The sequence below is a fragment of the Bufo gargarizans genome, chromosome 5 (genome assembly GCF_014858855.1).
Source record: "Bufo gargarizans isolate SCDJY-AF-19 chromosome 5, ASM1485885v1, whole genome shotgun sequence".
Classification (NCBI taxonomy): domain Eukaryota; kingdom Metazoa; phylum Chordata; class Amphibia; order Anura; family Bufonidae; genus Bufo; species Bufo gargarizans.
The window spans coordinates 146,103,089-146,124,983 of NC_058084.1; the positions used below are offsets into that span (position 1 = coordinate 146,103,089).

Consider the following 21,895-nt stretch of genomic DNA (forward strand, 5'->3'; position numbering starts at 1 on the left):
CAGCCCAATTTTTTCTATGTAATTACTGTATAATTTATATGGCATACGGAAAGGAAACGGAAACAGAAACACAACTGAAACAAAAAATGTAACAACGGAGCCGTAAAAAACGGACTGCAAAACACTGAAAAAGCCATACGGTCGTGTGCATGAGCCCTAATAGAGGACAAGGAGCTATTTGGTCAATAATTTATTTTTATTGAGCCTTGCAAAGATCATCTTTATCAAGAGAAGAGATTGCAAAAAGCATGTAAAAACAGGGAATACAGGCACGCAGGGAATGAATGAAAGTTGTATGAAAAGCTAAAATGCGAAAAAAAATTGTGAGAGACTCTAAGTGTCTGTAAAGAAAATTACAATATCAATAGCTGTTATGTACTGCATGTGTAAAAATCTTATGTATTATTACATTGGGTAAAATACAGGAAATTGAATATAGTTAAAAGGGAACCTACAGACAGGATAATAGTACTTTCAAAGTCCATAAGGGTGGGTTCACATCTGCGTTCTGGATTCAGTTATGGCTTTATAACATGGTTATAACGGAATATAACGGAATCCATAAGACGGAAGGTCGGTTCCGTTATGCTGCCCATAGACTTGCATTATGACGGAATGCAAATTGAAAGCCTTTAAAAGGTATTCTATTTTGCTTTCCCTCTTAATAGAAGTCTATGGGGAAGCATAACGGATCCGTCTGGTTTCCATTATGCAGAACGGAGAAAAAAGTCCTTTCGACAGGACTTTGTTTTCCGTCTTGCATAACGGGGCCCAGACGGATCCGTTATGCTTCCCATAGACTTCTATTAAGACAGATGAAAACGGAATGCATCTAAAGGCGCAACTATAAAAGGCTGTGCTCACAGCAGATTTTCAAATGAGAACAATTCCCCACAACCCACCCTCCTACTATGCAACTTCCCCACTAGCTAGCTGACCCCCTTCGCCATACAACCATCAGTCAGGAAATAAGTATGTAAATAAAATAACTAGCAAAGTCTGTACCTTACTAAAAGTGATTTTCTGAAAGGGGAAAACCCTGCTGGATTACACGTCGGCCTGATGGGGAACAACTTTTCAGTTGGTATTTACTAGCGTAAAGCAGTAGCATATAATATACAATTAAAAACATGATGTAAAAGCTAAGTTTTATAGGGTGATCAAGGGAAATAAACCTAGGGTAAATTTTTGCAGTATACCACCGGGCCACTGTGTCATCCATTATTGCATTCCCTGCTGTACACTAGTTAGTTCTAATGTAAAGGTAGTAGTTACGTCCTGGAGAATGCAAAATATTTGATGTTTCTGTGGACGTAGTGACTCTCAAACTGATGCATCATTTCCTGCTTGTTCTGTTCTTAGGTAGCTGTTCATTTGATGAGCCGTACCAGTCGTGTGGCTACAGTCAGTCGGAGCTTAATGACATTAAGTGGGAGCAAGTGAACACATTGAGACGGCCACATACAGATTCCTGGATGCCATCAGGTTTGTGAGAGAGAAACTTTTAATACGTTTTTCATATTTATTTGTTACACAACTGTATGTTGCTTACTCTTTTTCATACTGCAGATTATTTTTGAATACCAGAAAGTCACAGAGGCCTTTCTTACAATGTCTGATGGGTTACTGAGAACAGACAGATTTGAAGCAAACATAGTAGTTGTCTTATCCCTTATCCCTTGATGCTACTTAAACCCCTTCCATTTTCCATTTTTTATTTTCAGATTTTACTCCCAGACTTCCCAGAGCCATATATATTTTATTTTTCTATTCACATAGCTGTATGAGGACCTTTTTTTTGTGGGACAACTTTCTAATGAAACCATTTACTGTTGTACTGGCATAGAAAATGATGAACAAGGCAAGGCTGCCACTCTGCCCTCTTCTGCACCCAGGCCACCCCCTTTTCTCAGCCTGTCGGACAAGTGGCATGAGCGGGGAAAAGTTGCAGATTTTGTAAAAAAATGGGGTGCAATCGAATTTTCGACTGCTATACGCCACAAAAGTGGTGTATATCAGTTAATAAATGAGCCGCTGTGTTCCTTTGGAGCCCTGCTACAGGCTGTGGCAGCTTCGAATCCTTCAGGGGGACCGAGGCTGTCACAGGGAATGAATGGCTCTCATGATGACCACTGGGGAGTCATTCCAGGCATTCCAGTTTTTTTCGGCTCTCAGAGGCCATGGTCACATTTTGTAAAATGTTTGCGACTGACATTATCGACGGTCTCAGGCATTAGCCCTGGGTGTCTGCAGTTTAAAACAGCAGGCACCTATTGGCTATGGCACCCGCTGCACTCACTGTATTTAAATACCCAAGTTCTGTGTAAATTTACAGTGGGCAGTCGGAAAGAAGTTAATTTGTATATAAACAACTGGCCAGAATGAGACTTGAAATATTTGACACATGAAGCACATCCCTACCATCCAAAGTTCTGAACATCTGTAAGAAGCCTGTATTTAATGGGGTTGACTCACAAGTATCCATAGGATATGTGGCTGATAAATGTATGATCACTGGGGGTCCAGCCACTGGGACCTTACAGGGGTTTTCTGGGATTTTGATACCGATGACCAATCCTTAAGATACCGATGTATCCTGTAGGTAGATGATATCTTTTGTTGGTGTGCCAATCCCTTCAGTATACATAGCCGAATAAATACAACAATCCAGGTTTGTTTGTTGAAACAAAAACTTATCCAAGCTACGTAATTATGAAGCATGAGCTGGTTATGTGTTATAGTTGTCTAGCTACGTAGTGGGGACCATTCCCTTTCCTATAACATCATTCTGTATTTTGAACCACCCCCAATAACAGCAGTCTAGCTGTGTAGTCTGAACCTTGCCCCATAACAGCAGTCTGACTGTATTCTGAGGGACCATGCCCTATAACAGAAAAAAAAAAATAGAACATGTCCTATTATTGTACGTTTTCTGGACAAGGATAGGACATTTCTGCAGGAGTAAAAAAATAAATAAAATGGCGACATGCAGTCAGCCGGTATCTGTGTTTTGCGAATCCGCGATTTGTGGACCGCAAAACACTTCAAGCCGTGTGCATGAGTCCAAACGCAGATCCTCACAATATGGATGATGTCTGTTGTTACATCCTTTTTGTGGACATTTTTAAAAACAACCACATAATGATAAATGACTACCTATGTCCACAAAATCCGGACCACGAACCCCTTGAAAACAATGTGGCTGTAAATAAAATGCGGACAGCACACGGACTGCATTGGTATTTTACAGATACATGATTTACAGACTGCAAAACTGATAAGCTCGTATGAGGCCTTAGCCTTACAGCGCTTGAGCACATAATGATTTCAGCATTTATTGTTAAAATAGAGCCATATAGTGGATATAAAAAGTCTACACACCCCTGTTAAAATGTCAGGTTTCTGTGTGAAAAATTAGACAAAGATAAATCATTTCAGAACTTTTTCCACCTTTAATGTGACCTATAAACTGTACCACTCAATTGAAAAACAAACTGAAATCTTTTAGGTGGAGGGAAGAAAAAAATAAATAATAATAAATAAAAAAATATGTGGTTGCATAAGTATGCACACCCTCTTATAACTGGGGATGTAGCTGTGTTCAGAATTAAGCAATCACATTCAAAATAATGTTAAAGGGAACCTGTCACCTGGATTTTGTGTACAGAGCTGAGGACATGGGCTACTAGATGGCCGCTAGCATATCTGCAATACCCAGTCCCCATAGCTCTGTGTGCTCTTATTGTGTCAAAAAAACAATTTGATACATATGCAAATTAACCAGAGAGGAGTCCTGTCCCTGAGATGAGTCAAGGACAGGACTCATCTCAGGTTAATTTGCATATGTATCAAATCCCTTTTTTTGACACAATAAAAGCACACAGAGCTATGGGGACTGGGTATTGCAGATGTGCTAGCGGCCCTCTAGCAATCCATGTCCTCAGCTCTGTACACAAAATCCAGGTGACAGGTTCCCTTTAAATAGGATTCAGCATACACCTGCCATCATTTAAAGTGCCTCTGATTAACCCCAAATAAAGTGCAGCTGCTCTAGTTGGTCTTTCCTGAAATTTTCTTAGTCGCATCCCACAGCAAAAGCCATGGTCCACAGAGAGCTTCCAAAGCATCGGAGGGATCTCATTGTTAAAAGATATCATTTAGAAGAAGGGTACAAAATAATTTCCAAGGCATTAGATATACCATGGAACACAGTGAAGACAGTCATCATCAAGTGGAGAAAATATGGCACAATATTGACATTACCAAGAACTGGACGTCCCTCCAAAATTGATGAAAAGACAAGAAGAAAACTGGTCTGGGCTACCAAGAGGCCTACAGCAACATTAAAGGAGCTGCAGGAATATCTGGCAAGTACTGGCTGTGTGGTACATGTGACAACAATCTCCTGTATTCTTCATATGTCTGGGCTATGGGGTAGAGTGGCAAGACGAAAGTATTTTCTTACGAAGAAAAACATCCAAGCCAGGCTACATTTTGCAAAAACACATCTGAAGTCTGCCAAAAGAATGTGTGAAAAGGTGTTATGGTCTGATGAAACCAAGGTTGAACTTTTTGGCCATCATTCCAAAAGATTTGTTTGGCTCAAAAACAACACTGCACATCACCAAAAGACCCCCATACCTACAGTGAAGCATGGTGGTGGCAGCATCATGCCAAGGGGCTGTTTTTCTTCAGCTGGAACTGGGGCCTTAGTTAAGCTAAAGGGAATTATGAACAGTTCCAAATACCAGTCAATATTGGCACAAAACCTTCAGGCTTCTGCTAGAAAGCTGAACATGAAGAGGAACTTCATCTTTCAGCATGACAACAACCCAAAGCATGCATCCAAATCAACAAAGGAATGGCTTCACCAGAAGAAGATTAAAGTTTTGGAATGGCCCAGCCAGAGCCCAGACCTGAATCCCATTGAAAATCTATTGGGTGATCTGAAGAGGGCTGTGCACAGGAGATGCCCTCGCAATCTGACAGATTTGGAGTGTTTTTGCAAAGAAGAGTGGGCAAATCTTGCCAAGTCAAAATGTGCCATGCTGATAGACTCATACCCAAAAAGACTGACTGCTGTAAAAAAAAATACTAAAGGTGCTTCAACAAAGTATTAGTTTTAGGGTGTGCACACTTATGCAACCATATTATTTTATTTTTATATTTTTTCTTCCCTGTACCTAAAAGATTTCAGTTTGTTTTCCAATTGAGTTGTACAGTTTATAGGTCACATTAAAGGTGGAAAAAGTTCTGAAATGATTTATCTTTGTACAATTTTTTTTTACATCACAGAAACCTGACATTTTAACTGGGGTGTGTAGACTTTGTATATCCACTGTATGTATATCTGTTGAGCCAGTGCAGTGGACTCATTTTAAATAACCTTGCAGCGGCTCTCCGGTTTCTAAACTGGGGAGAAATAGATTAGAACAGCGGCAGCGCAAGTGTAATACTTCATTAGCTTGATAATAAGGATCTGTATTTTGCATTGGTGAGCCACAAGTTGGCGAAGACTGCCTTCCTTAGCAGTGTTTGCCTGCGGGCAGTTGCCCTCTTTTGACAGTGGTAGTAGTTTTGCTGCTATACATTAGCATTTGTGTATAACAGTGAGGAAGCTTGCTGCTTAAGCTTAATGTAAGTCATAATGGTTCTACCACATAGGCAGGAGACATTTCTTCCATACCCTGTTTCTTAAATAAAATATTCATTTATGTATTACGCAAAAACCGAATAGCGGTGATTACAAATGGCTTTTGGTGTTCTGACAGAAGAAATGAGATCATCTAGATGCATGCCAGCATGCTGTGTCATATCGGTTTTGCATAGCATGAAGCCACCATTGAGCAACATGTCAATATATCATCTGATAAACAGCAGTTCTTTCCAACTCTGTAAGCTGGATCTTAGTCCTCAGTGTCTGTTCCTGTACTGTGTGACATTTGGTTTTACAGTGTCAGTCAATATTTCATCTCAGAACATAGATACTTATAATTATTTCAGTCCATCACACTAACCTTGTGTGCAAATCAATGTCTTTACTAATGCATCTGACTGTATGAGCCAGAGCGATGCAGGATCTCTTCAAAGATAAAAGTTTCAGAAAGTTTTCTTATTGATCTACGCCGATGCATTTGAGAAGAGGTCACCGATGTTTCTGAAAAACCAAATGTTTGTTACTATTTTATATTTTTCTTTCGCCAGTGTAACGCATTCCACAGTGATGTGCACAGATTGTAATCACTCACAGTGCAAAGTTTTTCCAAAGTAAGTTAAGCTTTCTTAAGGCTACATTCATACAACAGTCAAGAAAAAACTGTTAAACCAAAGTTTTTCACTACCGTTTTTTCACGAATGCATTGTTGAAAAACGGCCTTTAAAATGGTCTCCTTCAATTGTATGGCCATGATAACAGACAAACAGACATGTCCATTTTTTTGACAGCCAGTATTCATGGTCCATTTGAAAAAATGGATGTGTAAATAAGCCCATAGACAGTCATCTGACAATGAGCCATTGTTTCAATTAAGTTCTTAAACATATAGTATAAAGAATTTTGTATTAAATATTTTTTTTTTACATTTTTCTAAGTCATTATTTAAATAAAAATTTCCTAAAATCTTGCCATTTTCACCCTGGCACTGGCACCTCACATAAGGCTGGTACTTTCTATTCTGTAGAGAACAATGACAAGTAACAAGTAGATATTTACCTGAGTAACATATGACGCGATATATATATTTATCTTATAAACCAAAAAATGAAGTCTGTGTGCGAGTGCAGCTGAGACAGCGGAATTAGGAGTTCGATGGAGGGGTACGTACTGACCAATCTGTCTTCCCACAATAGGGTAGAAGATGGCCAGATTTTTGTCAAAGCCCAGAGAACCTCTTTAAAGGGGTTGTGCAGCCTGTTTGTATTGATGACCTATCTTCAGGTCCCAGGTGTTGGTCCCCTGCCAGTCAGCTGTTTGAAGAGAAGGCAGTGCTCCACGCGAGTGTTACTTACTCTTCATTACACTGCCCGTTGTCTCAGAAGGGCAGTGTAAATGCAAGTTCTCGTTCCATTCACTTGAGCACCACCTCCTCTTCAAACAGCTCATCGGTGGGGGTGCCGGGTCCGACACCAGGCACCCCCACCGATCAGATATTGATGACCTGTCCTGAGGATCAGTCATCAGTATGAACAGACTGCCTAAACCCATTAAAGGGGTCTTCAAAGTGTTTTTTTTTTTTTTTCTTCTTTACTGATGACCTATCCTCTGGATGTCATCAGTATGTCTTTGGTGAGGACCTAGGACCCACGCCAATCAGCTGTTTGAGAAGACACCAGTGCTCACAGTAGCGCCACAGTTTTCTCTCTGCTCACCAAGCACAGCGCCGTATATTATATAGTGGCCGTGCTTGATATCCCTGGGGTAGAGCTGCACCTAAGGCATCTGACTGATTAATGTGATGTCACACACCCTAAGAAAAGCTGGAAAAGGCTGTGGCACTACTGCATGCGCCAGTGCCTTCTCAAACAGGTCATCAGCGGGGGTCCTGGGTGTCGGGCCCCCACTGATCACATACTGATGACCTATCCAGAGAATAGTAGAAATAAATATGTAGGAACAGCACACAACGGTCCGTACTTCTAACCGGAAGATGCAACAGCCCCTCACCAGCCGTGGATCCAGTAAGCCAGAAAATATGTAGAAACCAAACAGCGGTGGCAGCATCTCCCATTACTTCATCTTTATCTAGGACTTCACAGCATATAAAAAACTGAGCAACGTTTCGGCTTTACAACAGCCTACAACATCCAGAGAATAGGTCATCAGTAAAAAACACTTTGAAAACCCCTTTAATGCCAATCCTTATATGCTACTAATATGGTGTGTGGCATACAAAAATGGCTAGATGTCATACCGTGCCATGTTAAACCCTACAAGTGATATAGACACAACCTAGTTATATTTCAGGCTATAATCTCCCCAGCAGCATAAAGACAGGGCCATTGTTTATTCCATTCCTTTGTTCATTCAACAGTAGGCAAGCTCCATTTAGCTTATGGAGATATAATTGGCCTTGTGTATGTGACAGCTGTAGACATCCAACGCTGTACGCCTACAGTCTGAAAGTATACATTTTTTTAATCCATTTATCTGTTGTAAACCATAATTCTTTTATTGGAGTATGTATATAATAGGTTTTAAACTTTTGAGTCACACGCGATATGGAACGAGTCAAGGTCTGTTCAAGGAAGGAATACAAAAAAAAAACTTTGCAAACAATTATTTTTTCTTTTTAAGTGCCATATTCCAACTGTTATAACTTTTTATATTGATGACTATGGTGCTGTGTGAGGGCTCATTTTTTGTGTGGAGATCTGTACATTTCAGTGATACCACATGGGGTGTGTATGACTTCTTGATCACTTTTTTTTCATTTGTTTTGGGAGGTGGTGACCAAAAAAATGCCAAATTGACCCCCCCCCCCCTCCCCCCTCCCCCCATCACTGTTTGGATTTTTTTATATTTTAATAGTATGTGCATTTTGGGATGTGGCAATGCCTATTGTTTTTTTTTATATTTTTTTATTGTAATTTTGAGGAAAGGGGGGTGAAACTTTAAGCTTTTACATATATATTTATTTATATTTTTTTTAAACTTTTTTTTACTTTCTTTAAGTCACCCTGGGTCATTGGTGGCGAACCGTCTAGAGGCAGAGTGCCCAAGCTGCAACCCAAAACCCACTTATTTATCAGAAAGTGCCAACAACCTGAATACTACAGTCCAAACTAGTATATCCTCCATGTACTTTACCATTTAGCTATAACAGCCTGCCTGCATTCAGTGCGCAGCCTGTGCTGTTCAAAGGTATATTGGTACACCATAGACTTTTTCCTGGGTGCAGGTGTCCCACAGAGAGGGTTCCGAGTTCCTAAACTAACTGTTCCCCGAGTAACCCCCCGCCCCCTTTCCAACTCCTCAGAGCTGAACTCAATCTTCTAACAGTCCCACACCCAAATCAGATCGGTCTACACCACTGCTTTCAGTACAAAGATGGCTCAGTTACTACATATGACAATCATCTACCTTTTGTGTCCCCCCCACATCCTCATAGATTGTAAGCTCTTGCGAACAGATCCCTCACTCCTAGTGTATCAGTTGTACATTAGCCAGATACATTGTGATGTCTGGTTTTGTACATGAGCCCTCTGAATTTGTAAAGCGCTGTGGAATATGGTGGCGCTATATAAATAAATATTATTATATTGTTTACTATTATATTGTTCCTGTGAAGACACCATCTAAGCATAGAAAACCATAAGTAAAATGACGTAAATGTACCACCTCACACCCCTGCCTTGCTCTCTCTTCTCCCCCTTTCTGGAAAGTGGCATGGGTGTCTGAGAAACGCCACCTACATTTACGTTCAGTGGTGTTCAAGTTACTGGGCACTTTCTGCAGCAGGGGGTCTCTCTCATTGTTAACAATCAATTAGAAGTAGTTATTTGTATCTCTAACCTGTTTTTGTACAGGAGAAGTCACTTTTGTTTGGTAATAATTCAGTGACATGAAGAAAAGAGTAATCAGAAGAAAATTCAGCAGAGAAATTGCGCAATTCTATCAGTAATTAACTGAAAACATGTAAGGATGCCACTTGCTGTCTCTGAAAAGGGATCCATCTACTTGATCATGGAAAAACAGCACCTGGGTTTATGGTCGAAGGATATGTGATTGCATCCCAAGGTTGTGATTGACGCGGCTCCTGCCTATCTGAGATAATAACGATGGCTTGTTTGCGATGGTTTATATTGGCTTGTCAAATCATTGTCGGATTAATGAGCTGGTACCTCTGCGTGATATTGTTTTTCTTATCCTTGGAAGATGTAATGAAATAGCAGATTGCTGCTGCTGTTTTCTACTATTAGTTTGTAAGAGTTCATTTGTTCATTTAAAGTTTTATAAAATTAGTCGTATAGTGATTTATTATTATTAATAATATTATGATTCTGTTTTTATATGCAAGTATTTTCTGAGTTTGCTCCTAGAACAATAGAATGTTGATTACTTCAGATCAGCTTTGATTTTATTGACTTAAGTTTATTTACTTTATTTCTATTAATTATAGTAACAAAATATTTCTACTTTAGGCTACTTTCACACTAGCGTTTTTCTTTTCCGGCATAGAGTTCCGTCACAGGGGCTCTATACCGGAAAAGAACTGATCAGTCATATCCCCATGCATTCTGAATGGAGAGTAATCAGTTCAGGATGCATCAGGATGTCTTCAGTTCAGTCGTTTTGACTGATCAGGCAAAAGATAAAACCGTAGCATGCTACAGTTTTATCTCCGGCGAAAAAAACTGAAGACTTGCCTGAATGCCAGATACGTCATTTTTCCCCATAGGAATGTATTAGTGCATTCAAAATACCGGAATGCCGGATTCGTCCTTCCGGCCTGCGCATGCGCAGATTGGTAAAAATGAAAAAAATATAAATAAATGCAAGACGGATCCATCTGTCCACATGACACGCCGAGAGACCGATCCGTTCTTGCAATGCATTTGTGAGATGGATCCGCATCCGGATTCGTCTCACAAATGCGTTCAGTCACATCCAAATCGGCGGATACGGAGGGCAGTTCCGACCATGGAACTGCCCGCCGGATCACACTGCCGCAAGTGTGAAAGTAGCCTTACATATCTCTCTCATCACCATATTGCATAATGTACATACAAAGTTAAAGGATTGTTCACCCTGGGGGGCCTTTCAAGCAGATCCCCACCATGCCACTGGACCTGTGGAAGGAAACATACTTACCTGCTCTCTGCCACTGGATTCTGGTTTCATTAATCTGCTGCTGCCACTCTCTGGTCTCTGCGCTCAACATCCAGTTAGACTTTGGTCACATGGCTACTGCAGCCAATGAATGGCTGCAGCAGTAACATGTCCCCCATACGTCATGTCACTGGGTCATGTGATACATGGGGACACGTCACTGCTGCATCCAGTAATTGGCTGCAGCAGTCACGTGACCCATGTCAAAACGGAGTGGGGTGGTGGGGGAGCAAATGACCCAAAGTGGGGAGCAGGTGAATATACTTCCATCTGCAGGTCTGGCAGTGTGGGAGAGATCTGTGAGCTTCTTATGGTTTCTGTACAGTACACACAGTGCACTAGAAAAATAAGATGTAGGCATCCTTACTTGGTGGCCAGGTAAACAGTTCTTCCAGGCTCAGGTGGAGAGCAGTACAGAAAATGTACACCGTGCTGTCGAGAAGCACTGCCAGACAGCCAGTCAGTGTATGCACTCAGTAATTCTTTGGGTCTCAGGTCAGCAGTGTCCTGGGCCTTGTATGTTAAATCTGGTTTCAAGTTCCAATGGCCCAAGAAATTTATACAGTATGTTGAAGATGTTGTATCCTGAGGCCATTGTATTATAGTCCAGAGCTGTATTCACAATTCTTCAGAATTCAGAACTGAAATCTCTCAGCAGCTATTGCTGGTTTGTGTATGTACAGAACATGCTTTGGTGATTTGCATTCTGGGAATTGTAGTACAAATAACCTCCGCTGTACAGTTATCCAATGTAAGAAAAGCATTTATCAAAATCAATTAAGGTGGCATGTTAGTCAATTAGCTTTTGTCTGTTAACCAGCAGAATTATGAATGCTGCTCTGGACCATAATGCAGGCTTTAACCACTTCAACCCCCCTAGCTGAAACACCCTTAATGACCAGGCCACTTTTTACACTACTGCACTACACTACTTTCACCGTTTATTGCTCGGTCATGCAACTTACCACCCAAATGAATTTTACCTCCTTTTCTTTTCACTAATAGAGCTTTCATTTGGTGGTATTTCATTGCTGCTCACATTTTTACTTTTTTTGTTATTAATCGAAATTTAACGAAATATTTGCAAAAAAATGACTGCTTTTTGAAGCAGCTCTCAATTTCTGAGCACCTGTCATGTTTCCTGAGGTTCTACAATGCCCAGACAGTAGAAAAACCCCACAAATGACCCCATTTCAGAAAGAAGACACCCTAAGGTATTCGCTGATGGGCATAGTGAGTTCATAGAACTTTTTATTTTTTGTCACAAGTTAGCGGAAAATGATGATTTCTTTTTATTTCCTTACAAAGTCTCATATTCCACTAACTTGTGACAAAAAATAAAAACTTACATGAACTCACTATGCCCATCATGAAATATGGGGTGTCTTCTTTCCAAAATGGGGTCACTTGTGGGGTAGTTATACTACCCTGGCATTTTAGGGGCCCAAATGCGTGCAAAGTAGTTTAAAATCAAAATCTGTAAAAAATAGCCGGTGAAATTTGAAAGGTGCTCTTTGGAATGTGGGCCCCTTTGCCTACCTAGGCTGCAAAAAAGTGTCACACATGTGGTATCGCCGTACTCAGGAGAAGTTGGGGAATGTGTTTTGGGGTATCATTTTACATATACCCATGTTGGGTGAGAGAAATATCTTGGCAAAAGACAACTTTTCCCTTTTTTTTTTTAATACAAAGTTGGCATTTGACCAAGATATTTATCTCACCCAGCATGGGTATATGTAAAATGACACCCCATAACACATTGCCCAACTTCTCCTGAGTACGGCGATACCACATGTGTGACACTTTTTTGCAGCCTAGATGCGCAAAGGGGCCCAAATTCCTTTTAGGAGGGCATTTTTAGACATTTGGATCCCAGACTTCTTCTCACGCTTTCGGGCCCCTAAAATGCCAGGGCAGTATAAATACCCCACATGTGACCCCATTTTGGAAAAAAGACACACCAAGGTATTCAATGAGGGGCATGGCGAGTTCATAGAAATTATTTTTTTTGGGCACAAGTTAGCGAAAGATTTTTTATTAATTTTTTTCTCACAAAGTCTCCCTTTCCGCTAACGTGGGACAAAAATTTCAATCTTTCATGGGCTCAATATGCCCCTCACGGAATACCTTGGGGTGTCTTTTTTCCGAAATGGGGTCACGCAGGGTTTTTATACTGCCCTGGCATTTTAGGTGCCCTAAAGCGTGAGAAGAAGTCTGGAATATAAATTTTACGCATTTGGATTCCGTGAGGGGTATGGTGAGTTCATGTGAGATTTTATTTTTTGACACAAATTAGTGGAATATGAGACTTTGTAAGAAAAAAATAATAAAAATTCCGCTAACTTGTGCCAAAAAAATGCCTGAATGGAGCCTTACAGGGGGGGGGGGGGGTAATCAATGACAGGGGGTGACCAGGGAGTCAATATGGGGTGATCACCCCCCTGTAAGGCTCCATTCAGACGTCCGTATGTGTTTTGCGGATCATGGTGTCGTGTTTTGCCGATCCACGGATCCGCAAAACACATACGGACGTTTGAATGGAGCCTTACAGGGGGGTGATCAATGACAGGGGGTGATCAGGGAGTGTATATGGGGTGATCACCCCCCTGTCATTGATCACCCCCCTGTAAGGCTCCATTCAGACGTCCATATGTGTTTTGCGGATCCGATCCATGGATGCGTGGATCCGTAAAACACATACGGACGTCTGAATAGAGCCTTACAGGGGGGTGATCAATGACAGGGAAGTGATCAGGGAGTTTATATGGGCTGATCACCTCCCTGTCACTGATCACCCCCCTGTAAGGCTCCATTCAGACGTCCATATGTGTTTTGCGGATCCGATCCATAGATGCGTGGATCCGTAAAACACATACGGACGTCTGAATGGAGCCTTACAGGGGGGTGATCATCCCATATAGACTCCCTGATCACCCCCCTGTAAGGCTCCATTCAGACGTCCGTATGTGTTTTGCGGATCCGATCCATGGATGCGTGGATCTGTAAAACACATACGGACGTCTGAATAGAGCCTTACAGGGGGGTGATCAATGACAGGGGGGTGATCAGGGGTTCATAAGGGGTTAATAAGTGACAGGGGGGGTGTAGTGTAGTGTAGTGGTGGTTGGTGCTACTTTACTGAGCTACCTGTGTTCTCTGGCGGTCGATCCAAACAAAAGGGACCACCAGAGAACCAGGTAGCAGGTATATTAGACGCTGTTATCAAAACAGCGTCTAATATACCTGTTAGGGGTTAAAAAAAATCGCTTCTACAGCCTGCCAGCGAACGATCGCCGCTGGCAGGCTGTAGATCCTGTCTCTTACCTTGCGATCCTGTGAACGCGCACGCCTGTGTGCGCGCGTTCACAGGTAGTCACGCGTCTCGCGAGATGACGCGTGACTGTGCGCAGAGCTGCTGCCTCCGGACCACGATCCTGCGTTAGGCGGTCCAGAGGCGGTTAACTTAGAACCAGCTCAAAATAAGTAGTACTTATTTGAAAAGATAATCAAAACCCTTTGTAGATTGTACTGCATCTATATTTCAACTTTATAAAGTCCAAATGTTACAAAATATTTTATTGGCATTTCTCTTTTCACCTAATGTAGTGAAGTTCCTTTTAAAGGCAGTCTTTCACCGGGAGATTCACTGTTAAAACAGACACAATGCCTTGAAGGGCTAGCTCAGCCAAATGTAATGAAATCTTTCACTTACTGATCTGTTGCTCCACACTGGAGAATACCTCTGGAAAGTGCTCCTATCTCCCAAATTGGTCCAATCACGCCTGGCCGGGAATGGAGAGGTGGTGGTGGTTTGATAGGTGTGGTGAACCTCGCCTACCAAACATTTTTGACATATTTGTGGATATGCCATAAAAGTCCCAGATGGGAATACTCCTTCAAGTGCACCAAAGATGGGTCCAAGTCACTCTGTGCAAGCTTTCCCCTCCTGCTTCATGTGTCAGCCCTCTCCTTTCTTTCACGATTGACAGGACTAGGTGAGAGCACTAAGCAGGAACTTGGCCATGTCAATCAAAAATGAGTGGAAAGAGCTGGCAGAGAAAGCAGGAGAAGCAAGAGTGCACCGAGTGCGTTGGGCCTACCCTCATTGCACTTAACTGCACATTTGAAAATGGATTATCAGTACTCTTTCTCCTGAAACAACAGATTACTAAGTGAAAGATATTACGTTCATCCGAGCTAGCCCTACAGGCATTGTACCTGGTTGAACAGTGAATTTCTCTGTGAGATTCCCTTTAAAGGGGTTGTGTCACTTTAGCAAGTGTAATTTATCATGCAGAGAAAGTTAATACAAGGCACTTACTAATGTATTGTTATTATCCATATTGCTTCCTCCATCACATTACACACTGTTCGTTCCCATGGTTACGACCACCCTGAAATCCATGAGCAGTGGCCGTGCTTGCACACTATAGGAAAAGACACCAGCGTCTCTGATGACTGGGACCATGGGAGCTCACATAGGCAGGTGCTTTTTTCTATAGTGTGCAAGCAAGGCCACCACTGCTGGATTGCAAGGTGGTCGTAACCATGGAAACAAGCAGTGTATAATGTGATGGGAAAATGAATCAAGCCGGCAAAGAAGGCAAAATGGACAATCACAATACTTTAGTAAGTGCCGTGTATTAACTTTTTCTACATGTTAAATGCTATTTGCTGAAGTCAGACAATACCTTTTTAATCAGCATTGTTTCTGAATTCAAGATGACCTTTCATGGTTTTTATTTGTTCTAGATAAATACCTTTACTTGCGGGGTACCCACCGCTGATGCTGCCACTGTGCCTGTTTTTTAAAAATATCGCTCCTGCTGTGCCCCCCTTGTAGTTTTCCCGCTCAGTATGTTAATACTGAGGTATCGGTACAGGGAGGAGGAGACGCCAGGGTTTCTCAATGGGCGTTTCCTTCTCTCTGGCTGTGCCGTGATCCAATCACATCGGAGAGCGTCACAGCCAGGGAGAAGAAAAAAACTCACCTTCTCCATGGCTGTGACGCTCTCCGCTGCGATTGGCGTCTCCTCCTCCCTGTACCGATACCTCAGTATTAATAACATACTGAGTGGGAAAGCTACAGGGGTGCAGGAGTGATGTTTAAAATAAATAGGCAGGGTGGCAGCATCAGCGGGAGGTACCCCGCAATAAAGGTATGTATCTTCTAGAATAAATAAAAACCATGAAAGGTCCTCTTTAAATATTATGTATAAAAACCATGAAAGGCCCTCTTTAAATATTCTGTATTAGTGTTTAATCATTTAAAATTAGAATAAACTTACTTCAAATTAGAACCTACAGTCAGAAAGACTGAAATAAGATGCTAATAAGTATCCTACTTTCTAGACATTTCCAGAATTTTGTTTTCTCTGCTCTTCATCCTCTGGATTATTTCTAATATTAATATGTAATATATTATATATTAATAATCTTCTCAAGCAATTCTGCATCTTTAAGAAGTGGTAAACAGTCATTGAATTAAAATAAATGTAATCTGCCATCACATAGTCCAGAAATTCCAATAGTCCTACTGTAGGATGCAAGAATAAAATCATTTTACTTCTTTATCAAAAAGTTTTATAGCACTTCACGGATATATTTGGATTAGTAGATATGCTGTGTTCAAGAAGTGGATTATCATATGGTATGAGAATAGTGGCAGATCATCGTCAAAACTGAAGATAAGCAATTTTGAAGGATCAGGATAGAACCTTCTACGTAGATCTTTCTCTAATGTAAAAAAATTAAAATTTTAGAAAATTTACTAATCCTGCATCAAACCAGGCCCTCGGGTTTGTAATGCTTGGCTTCTTAGTAATTCATTCTAATGAGCAGAGAAGCAGTCTAGTATAGGACAGGTTACAATGTTCCAGCAACTCCTAATGTAGACCGAGCCGGGGAATATACTCTACTTCTAGAATTCATACTTATGAAGACTGCTTAATTTTACAAGCATCCTATGCTTTGCTTCGTACCACATTTCACCAGGGCAGGGGCATCCATAACTACTTCATTATAATAGCTACATTACCATAATTTCCTTTATTTAAGTGTACTAAGGTGTCACAGGTAATATCCTTCTCTAAGAATGATTAATTGGCTGATATTAAATGGCTCATTGGATGGGGTTTGTTTTAATTGGCACAAGTAAATGACTTGGGAATCGACATTATCGAAGGAACAAGTAGTATTCACTCCAGGCATCTAGATTGCAGTGCTCCATGTTGTGTGCCGTGCCAAGCGTGTCAAGTGCGTTCCATAAAACGTAAGCATTCCCTTAATGGATACTTAGGTGCGGTATGTGGTCCTCTTAGGTTCTGCTTCAAGTTCTAACAACTTCAGAGAACAAAGTTCAATGTATTTTTCTCTACCTGCACTTTTCCATATAAAGATATATATATATATATATAAATTCTGCTGCAACTGGCGTACTTTAAGACAGTCGCTGTTCTTGATTTCTGCTTGTAAAATGCATATTATGAAAAAAGACATCCTGAAAATGTGTTGCTTTTTAATCTTTTTTCAACAGGATTAACAAGAATATCTGCTTATTTAATAAAACATCCAGTTGAATGCACTGGGTCTGGTTCCTGTGCGATGCAATCTGGGACTTTTCCGTCGGTGGGGAAAAATGGTGAGACGGGAGGCCCGTCTCATTTATAATTTTCTATACCTCTTTTAGGGGTAGAAAATGGTCAAAATTTACACCATCAAAGGAGCTGGTGTAGATTCCGACAAGCGTAAAGTCCGCCTGAGTTATCTAGAAGCCGCGCCTCTACATATTGTAAAGAGGCGCTGGCTTCTAAATCACCGGTCTTCATAAATGTTCCCCAAAAGTTATTACTGGATTTTCAGTGAGTTTTTGATGGATGTATATTCTCTGATTGTCGCTGAAATCTGCTTTGCATGCTGTGCTATTTTGTTTGGTAAAATGACGCGCCCCATAATGAAAACCCGGCTGACGCCATTATATGTGAATATGACGTTCTTTGCCTTGTAGACCTTTTCAGTCCCAATTTACTGATGATAAAAGAGATCTTAGTGCGATATGTATTTTAAGCTTTTGTGAAAAGCAGAAATATTATTTCCTTTGTCCATTTAACTGAAGATCAGATCAGTACTGGTCATTAGCATTTCTTGTATTAGGTCACCGTGCAGGGAGGCTCACTAACCATCCTGCAGAGTTATTAAAAGCGTTACCGTTACGTGTCAAGCGTTTGTCCCATCAGATTAATTGTGTGTTAAGATTGTTCCCAGCATGCTGATCCATGCTGGTGTGTAGAAAGATGATACGGCTACAGATTAGGTCCCGAGATTGGAAGTCATGGATCTGCAATTTAAAGTAGAATTTCTAAACATTTGATTTATTAAAATCTTTTTAATGTGTCGCACTTTACTGATTTACAATCATAACTACAATAATCATACTTCTAGACTAAGAGAAATCAGCGAAAGTCAAAACAATCTGCAACTGGGCAAAGGTAATTTGTCAGCATGACGAAGTGCTGCCGTTGCCATGGACAAAGCTCAGTGTGAAGCTGAAAAGCTAGCCTTCCAAGTCATTTTATAAGGTAACAAGTAAAAATGATGTCCTTCGCTTCCACATAATTCAGACAAACACACATTTGCGTGTCACCCTGTGTCACCTGCAAATATTGTTAAGGTGTACCCGTACTATAACTCCTTCCAGACCCTCGCAATACATGTACGGTGCAGCGGACGGGGAGTTGCCAACCCATGCCATACATGTACGGCACACTGATTGGGCGGGCACAGGAGCTGTGCTCACTTGAACAGGACAGCGGCCTGGCTATTACTGAGCACCAGGCCCTTGCTGTTGCTGGCATTGGTGAAAACTCCAAAGTTTAACCCCTCAGATAGAATGGTCACTGGTGGCCACCGTATTTAAGCAGTTTACAGAGGGAGAGCGCTCCCTCTCTGACCCCATGAGCTGTCCACGTGTACCCGTGTGAAATTGACAGTTACAATACATTACAATACAGTATGTATTGTAAGGCATTATAGAAGTATAATATTATAAAAGTTTAAAAAAAAAGTTTTATTAAAAAAGTTTAATGTAAAAAAAGTTCCCTTTTCCCGCCATCAAGCCATTTAGCAGTGAAAAAAAAAAAAAGAGATAGATAAAGATAGACATATTTTCTATATTCTTTAACACTATCACATCATCTAATCCAAGGATACCCAACCTGCGACCCTCCAGCTGTTGTAAAACTACAATTCCCACCAGGCACAGCTGTATGCTGATAGCTGTAGGCTGTCCAGGCATGATGGGAGTTGTAGTTTAAAAAAAAAATATGCTTTAGTTGTGTAAAACTGAAAAAAAATAGACATATTATGGTACTATTGGGTCCATAATATGAAAAAAGATCAACTCATCCCACAAAAAGAGACCTCACACAGGATAATTACCGCAGAAAATGTGGTGTAAATGTAGCAAACCTTTGAAAAAAGGCAGAATTGCTGCCTTTTCTTTATTCTGCTTTCCAAAAAGTGAAATAAAAAGTTAATCAAAAAGTTGTAAGTATCCTGATATAGAACTAGTAATAATGGCAACTCATCCCGCAAAAAAACAAGCCCTTATACACCTCCAAAGCAACATGGAGCCAGTAAACCAATCCATCAAATTTTGTGCTGCAAAAGCCAAAAGGTGTTCTTTCCCTTCTGAACCTGCCGCATCCTGTCCCCTTCCCCGCCTAACTGGCTTGAGCTGGGAAAAGCTGCAGATTGAGATTGAGATGCAAATAACCTTTGCGACGCAAAGTGCGCCAGATAAAGGCCCATTTGAGATCATAAATTACCCCCATAAAGTAGTGTGTGAGGTATTGCTATCTGTCTTAAAAGTAGAGAAATTCAGATTTAGAAAATTGGTAATTTTTCCAGATTTTCTGTAAATTTTAGGCTTATTGCTATACAGATTCAACGCCATTGTAATGAAAAATAATATCTCACAACGGTAACATTTTTGTAACAGAAAGTACATTTCAAAAGTGACTAGTTTTTCATGCTCAATTAAAATAATACTTGCTGGTGGCATAACCCCTTTGATAGTTGTACAGAAGTTTATGTGACAGTGGAGTCGGGTACTTTAAAAAAAATTATTTCCGTTTGGTATAGCTTGCAATTTAAATGGCAAAGTAGTACAAAGATGTGTTCTGGTCAGCGTGTCCACAAGAGCATTATTTTAAACGCTGAGGGTCGTATACAGTGCCAATGTATTCCACAGCTCTGTTCACAGATTGCCAACCCTCACATTAATATCTAACTCCCCCTACTGTATCTCAAGCACATGCACACAGTAGGGACATTATCATATGAATCTTATTAAAGGCACCTTGTCATTGGTCTCCTTCTGCCATAAGTACATTTGCTGCTAATTGGGAGAGACCTGTCAATCATCCCCAGCCATGTGGTGAGAAGCTGGAGGGGAGTCAACAAGCATACACGTGCCTGGCTGTTTTTAAAACTGTCTTTTCCGAAATGTTGCAGCATTTCATAGTAAAAAATATTCCTTTGTATTATAAGAGCCTGTTTCATTCTGCCATTAGGGTGGCTTGAATCGGATTACAGGTTCCTTGTAACTTTTTCAGTATGTTTGTATCCCCGTTGGATACCATTATAGTTCATAGAGATCCAGTGGTGAGCGATCCTATCTGACTATGCCAGATATGGTAAACTCCAGCAGTCTGTTCCTCTGCTACAACAGGCTGCCAGAATTCACAACCCATATGTAAACTTAGGCGACATTTTACAGGGAGTGCAGAATTATTAGGCAAATGAGTATTTTGACCACATCATCCTCTTTATGCATGTTGTCTTACTCCAAGCTGTATAGGCTCGAAAGCCTACTACCAATTAAGCATATTAGGTGATGTGCATCTCTGTAATGAGAAGGGGTGTGGTCTAATGACATCAACACCCTATATCAGGTGTGCATAATTATTAGGCAACTTCCTTTCCTTTGGCAAAATGGGTCAAAAGAAGGACTTGACAGGCTCAGAAAAGTCAAAAATAGTGAGATATCTTGCAGAGGGATGCAGCACTCTTAAAATTGCAAAGCTTCTGAAGCGTGATCATCGAACAATCAAGCGTTTCATTCAAAATAGTCAACAGGGTCGCAAGAAGCGTGTGGAAAAACCAAGGCGCAAAATAACTGCCCATGAACTGAGAAAAGTCAAGCGTGCAGCTGCCAAGATGCCACTTGCCACCAGTTTGCCCATATTTCAGAGCTGCAACATCACTGGAGTGCCCAAAATCACAAGGTGTGCAATACTCAGAGACATGGCCAAGGTAAGAAAGGCTGAAAGACGACCACCACTGAACAAGACACACAAGCTGAAACGTCAAGACTGGGCCAAGAAATATCTCAAGACTGATTTTTCTAAGGTTTTATGGACTGATGAAATGAGAGTGAGTCTTGATGGGCCAGATGGATGGGCCCGTGGCTGGATTGGTAAAGGGCAGAGAGCTCCAGTCCGACTCAGACGCCAGCAAGGTGGAGGTGGAGTACTGGTTTGGGCTGGTATCATCAAAGATGAGCTTGTGGGGCCTTTTTGGGTTGAGGATGGAGTCAAGCTCAACTCCCAGTCCTACTGCCAGTTTCTGGAAGACACCTTCTTCAAGCAGTGGTACAGGAAGAAGTCTGCATCCTTCAAGAAAAACATGATTTTCATGCAGGACAATGCTCCATCACACGCGTCCAAGTACTCCACAGCGTGGCTGGCAAGAAAGGGTATAAAAGAAGAAAATCTAATGACATGGCCTCCTTGTTCACCTGATCTGAACCCCATTGAGAACCTGTGGTCCATCATCAAATGTGAGATTTACAAGGAGCGAAAACAGTACACCTCTCTGAACAGTGTCTGGGAGGCTGTGGTTGCTGCTGCACGCAATGTTGATGGTGAACAGATCAAAACACTGACAGAATCTATGGATGGCAGGCTTTTGAGTGTCCTTGCAAAGAAAGGTGGCTATATTGGTCACTGATTTGTTTTTGTTTTGTTTTTGAATGTCAGAAATGTATATTTGTGAATGTTGAGATGT

The 21,895-nt window shown here is 41.1% G+C and overlaps 1 protein-coding gene across 5 annotated transcripts in view; it reads left to right on the plus strand.

The window, feature by feature from the left end:
* Positions 1-21,895, plus strand: part of PTPRM (protein tyrosine phosphatase receptor type M) — a 766,319-nt gene that overhangs the window by 175,163 nt on the left and 569,261 nt on the right. For all 5 annotated transcript variants that reach the window (XM_044295693.1, XM_044295689.1, XM_044295690.1 and 2 more), the window contains exon 2: positions 1,363-1,485. In XM_044295693.1, coding sequence (XP_044151628.1) covers positions 1,363-1,485 — 123 coding nt within the window. The remainder of the gene's footprint in view (positions 1-1,362; positions 1,486-21,895) is intronic.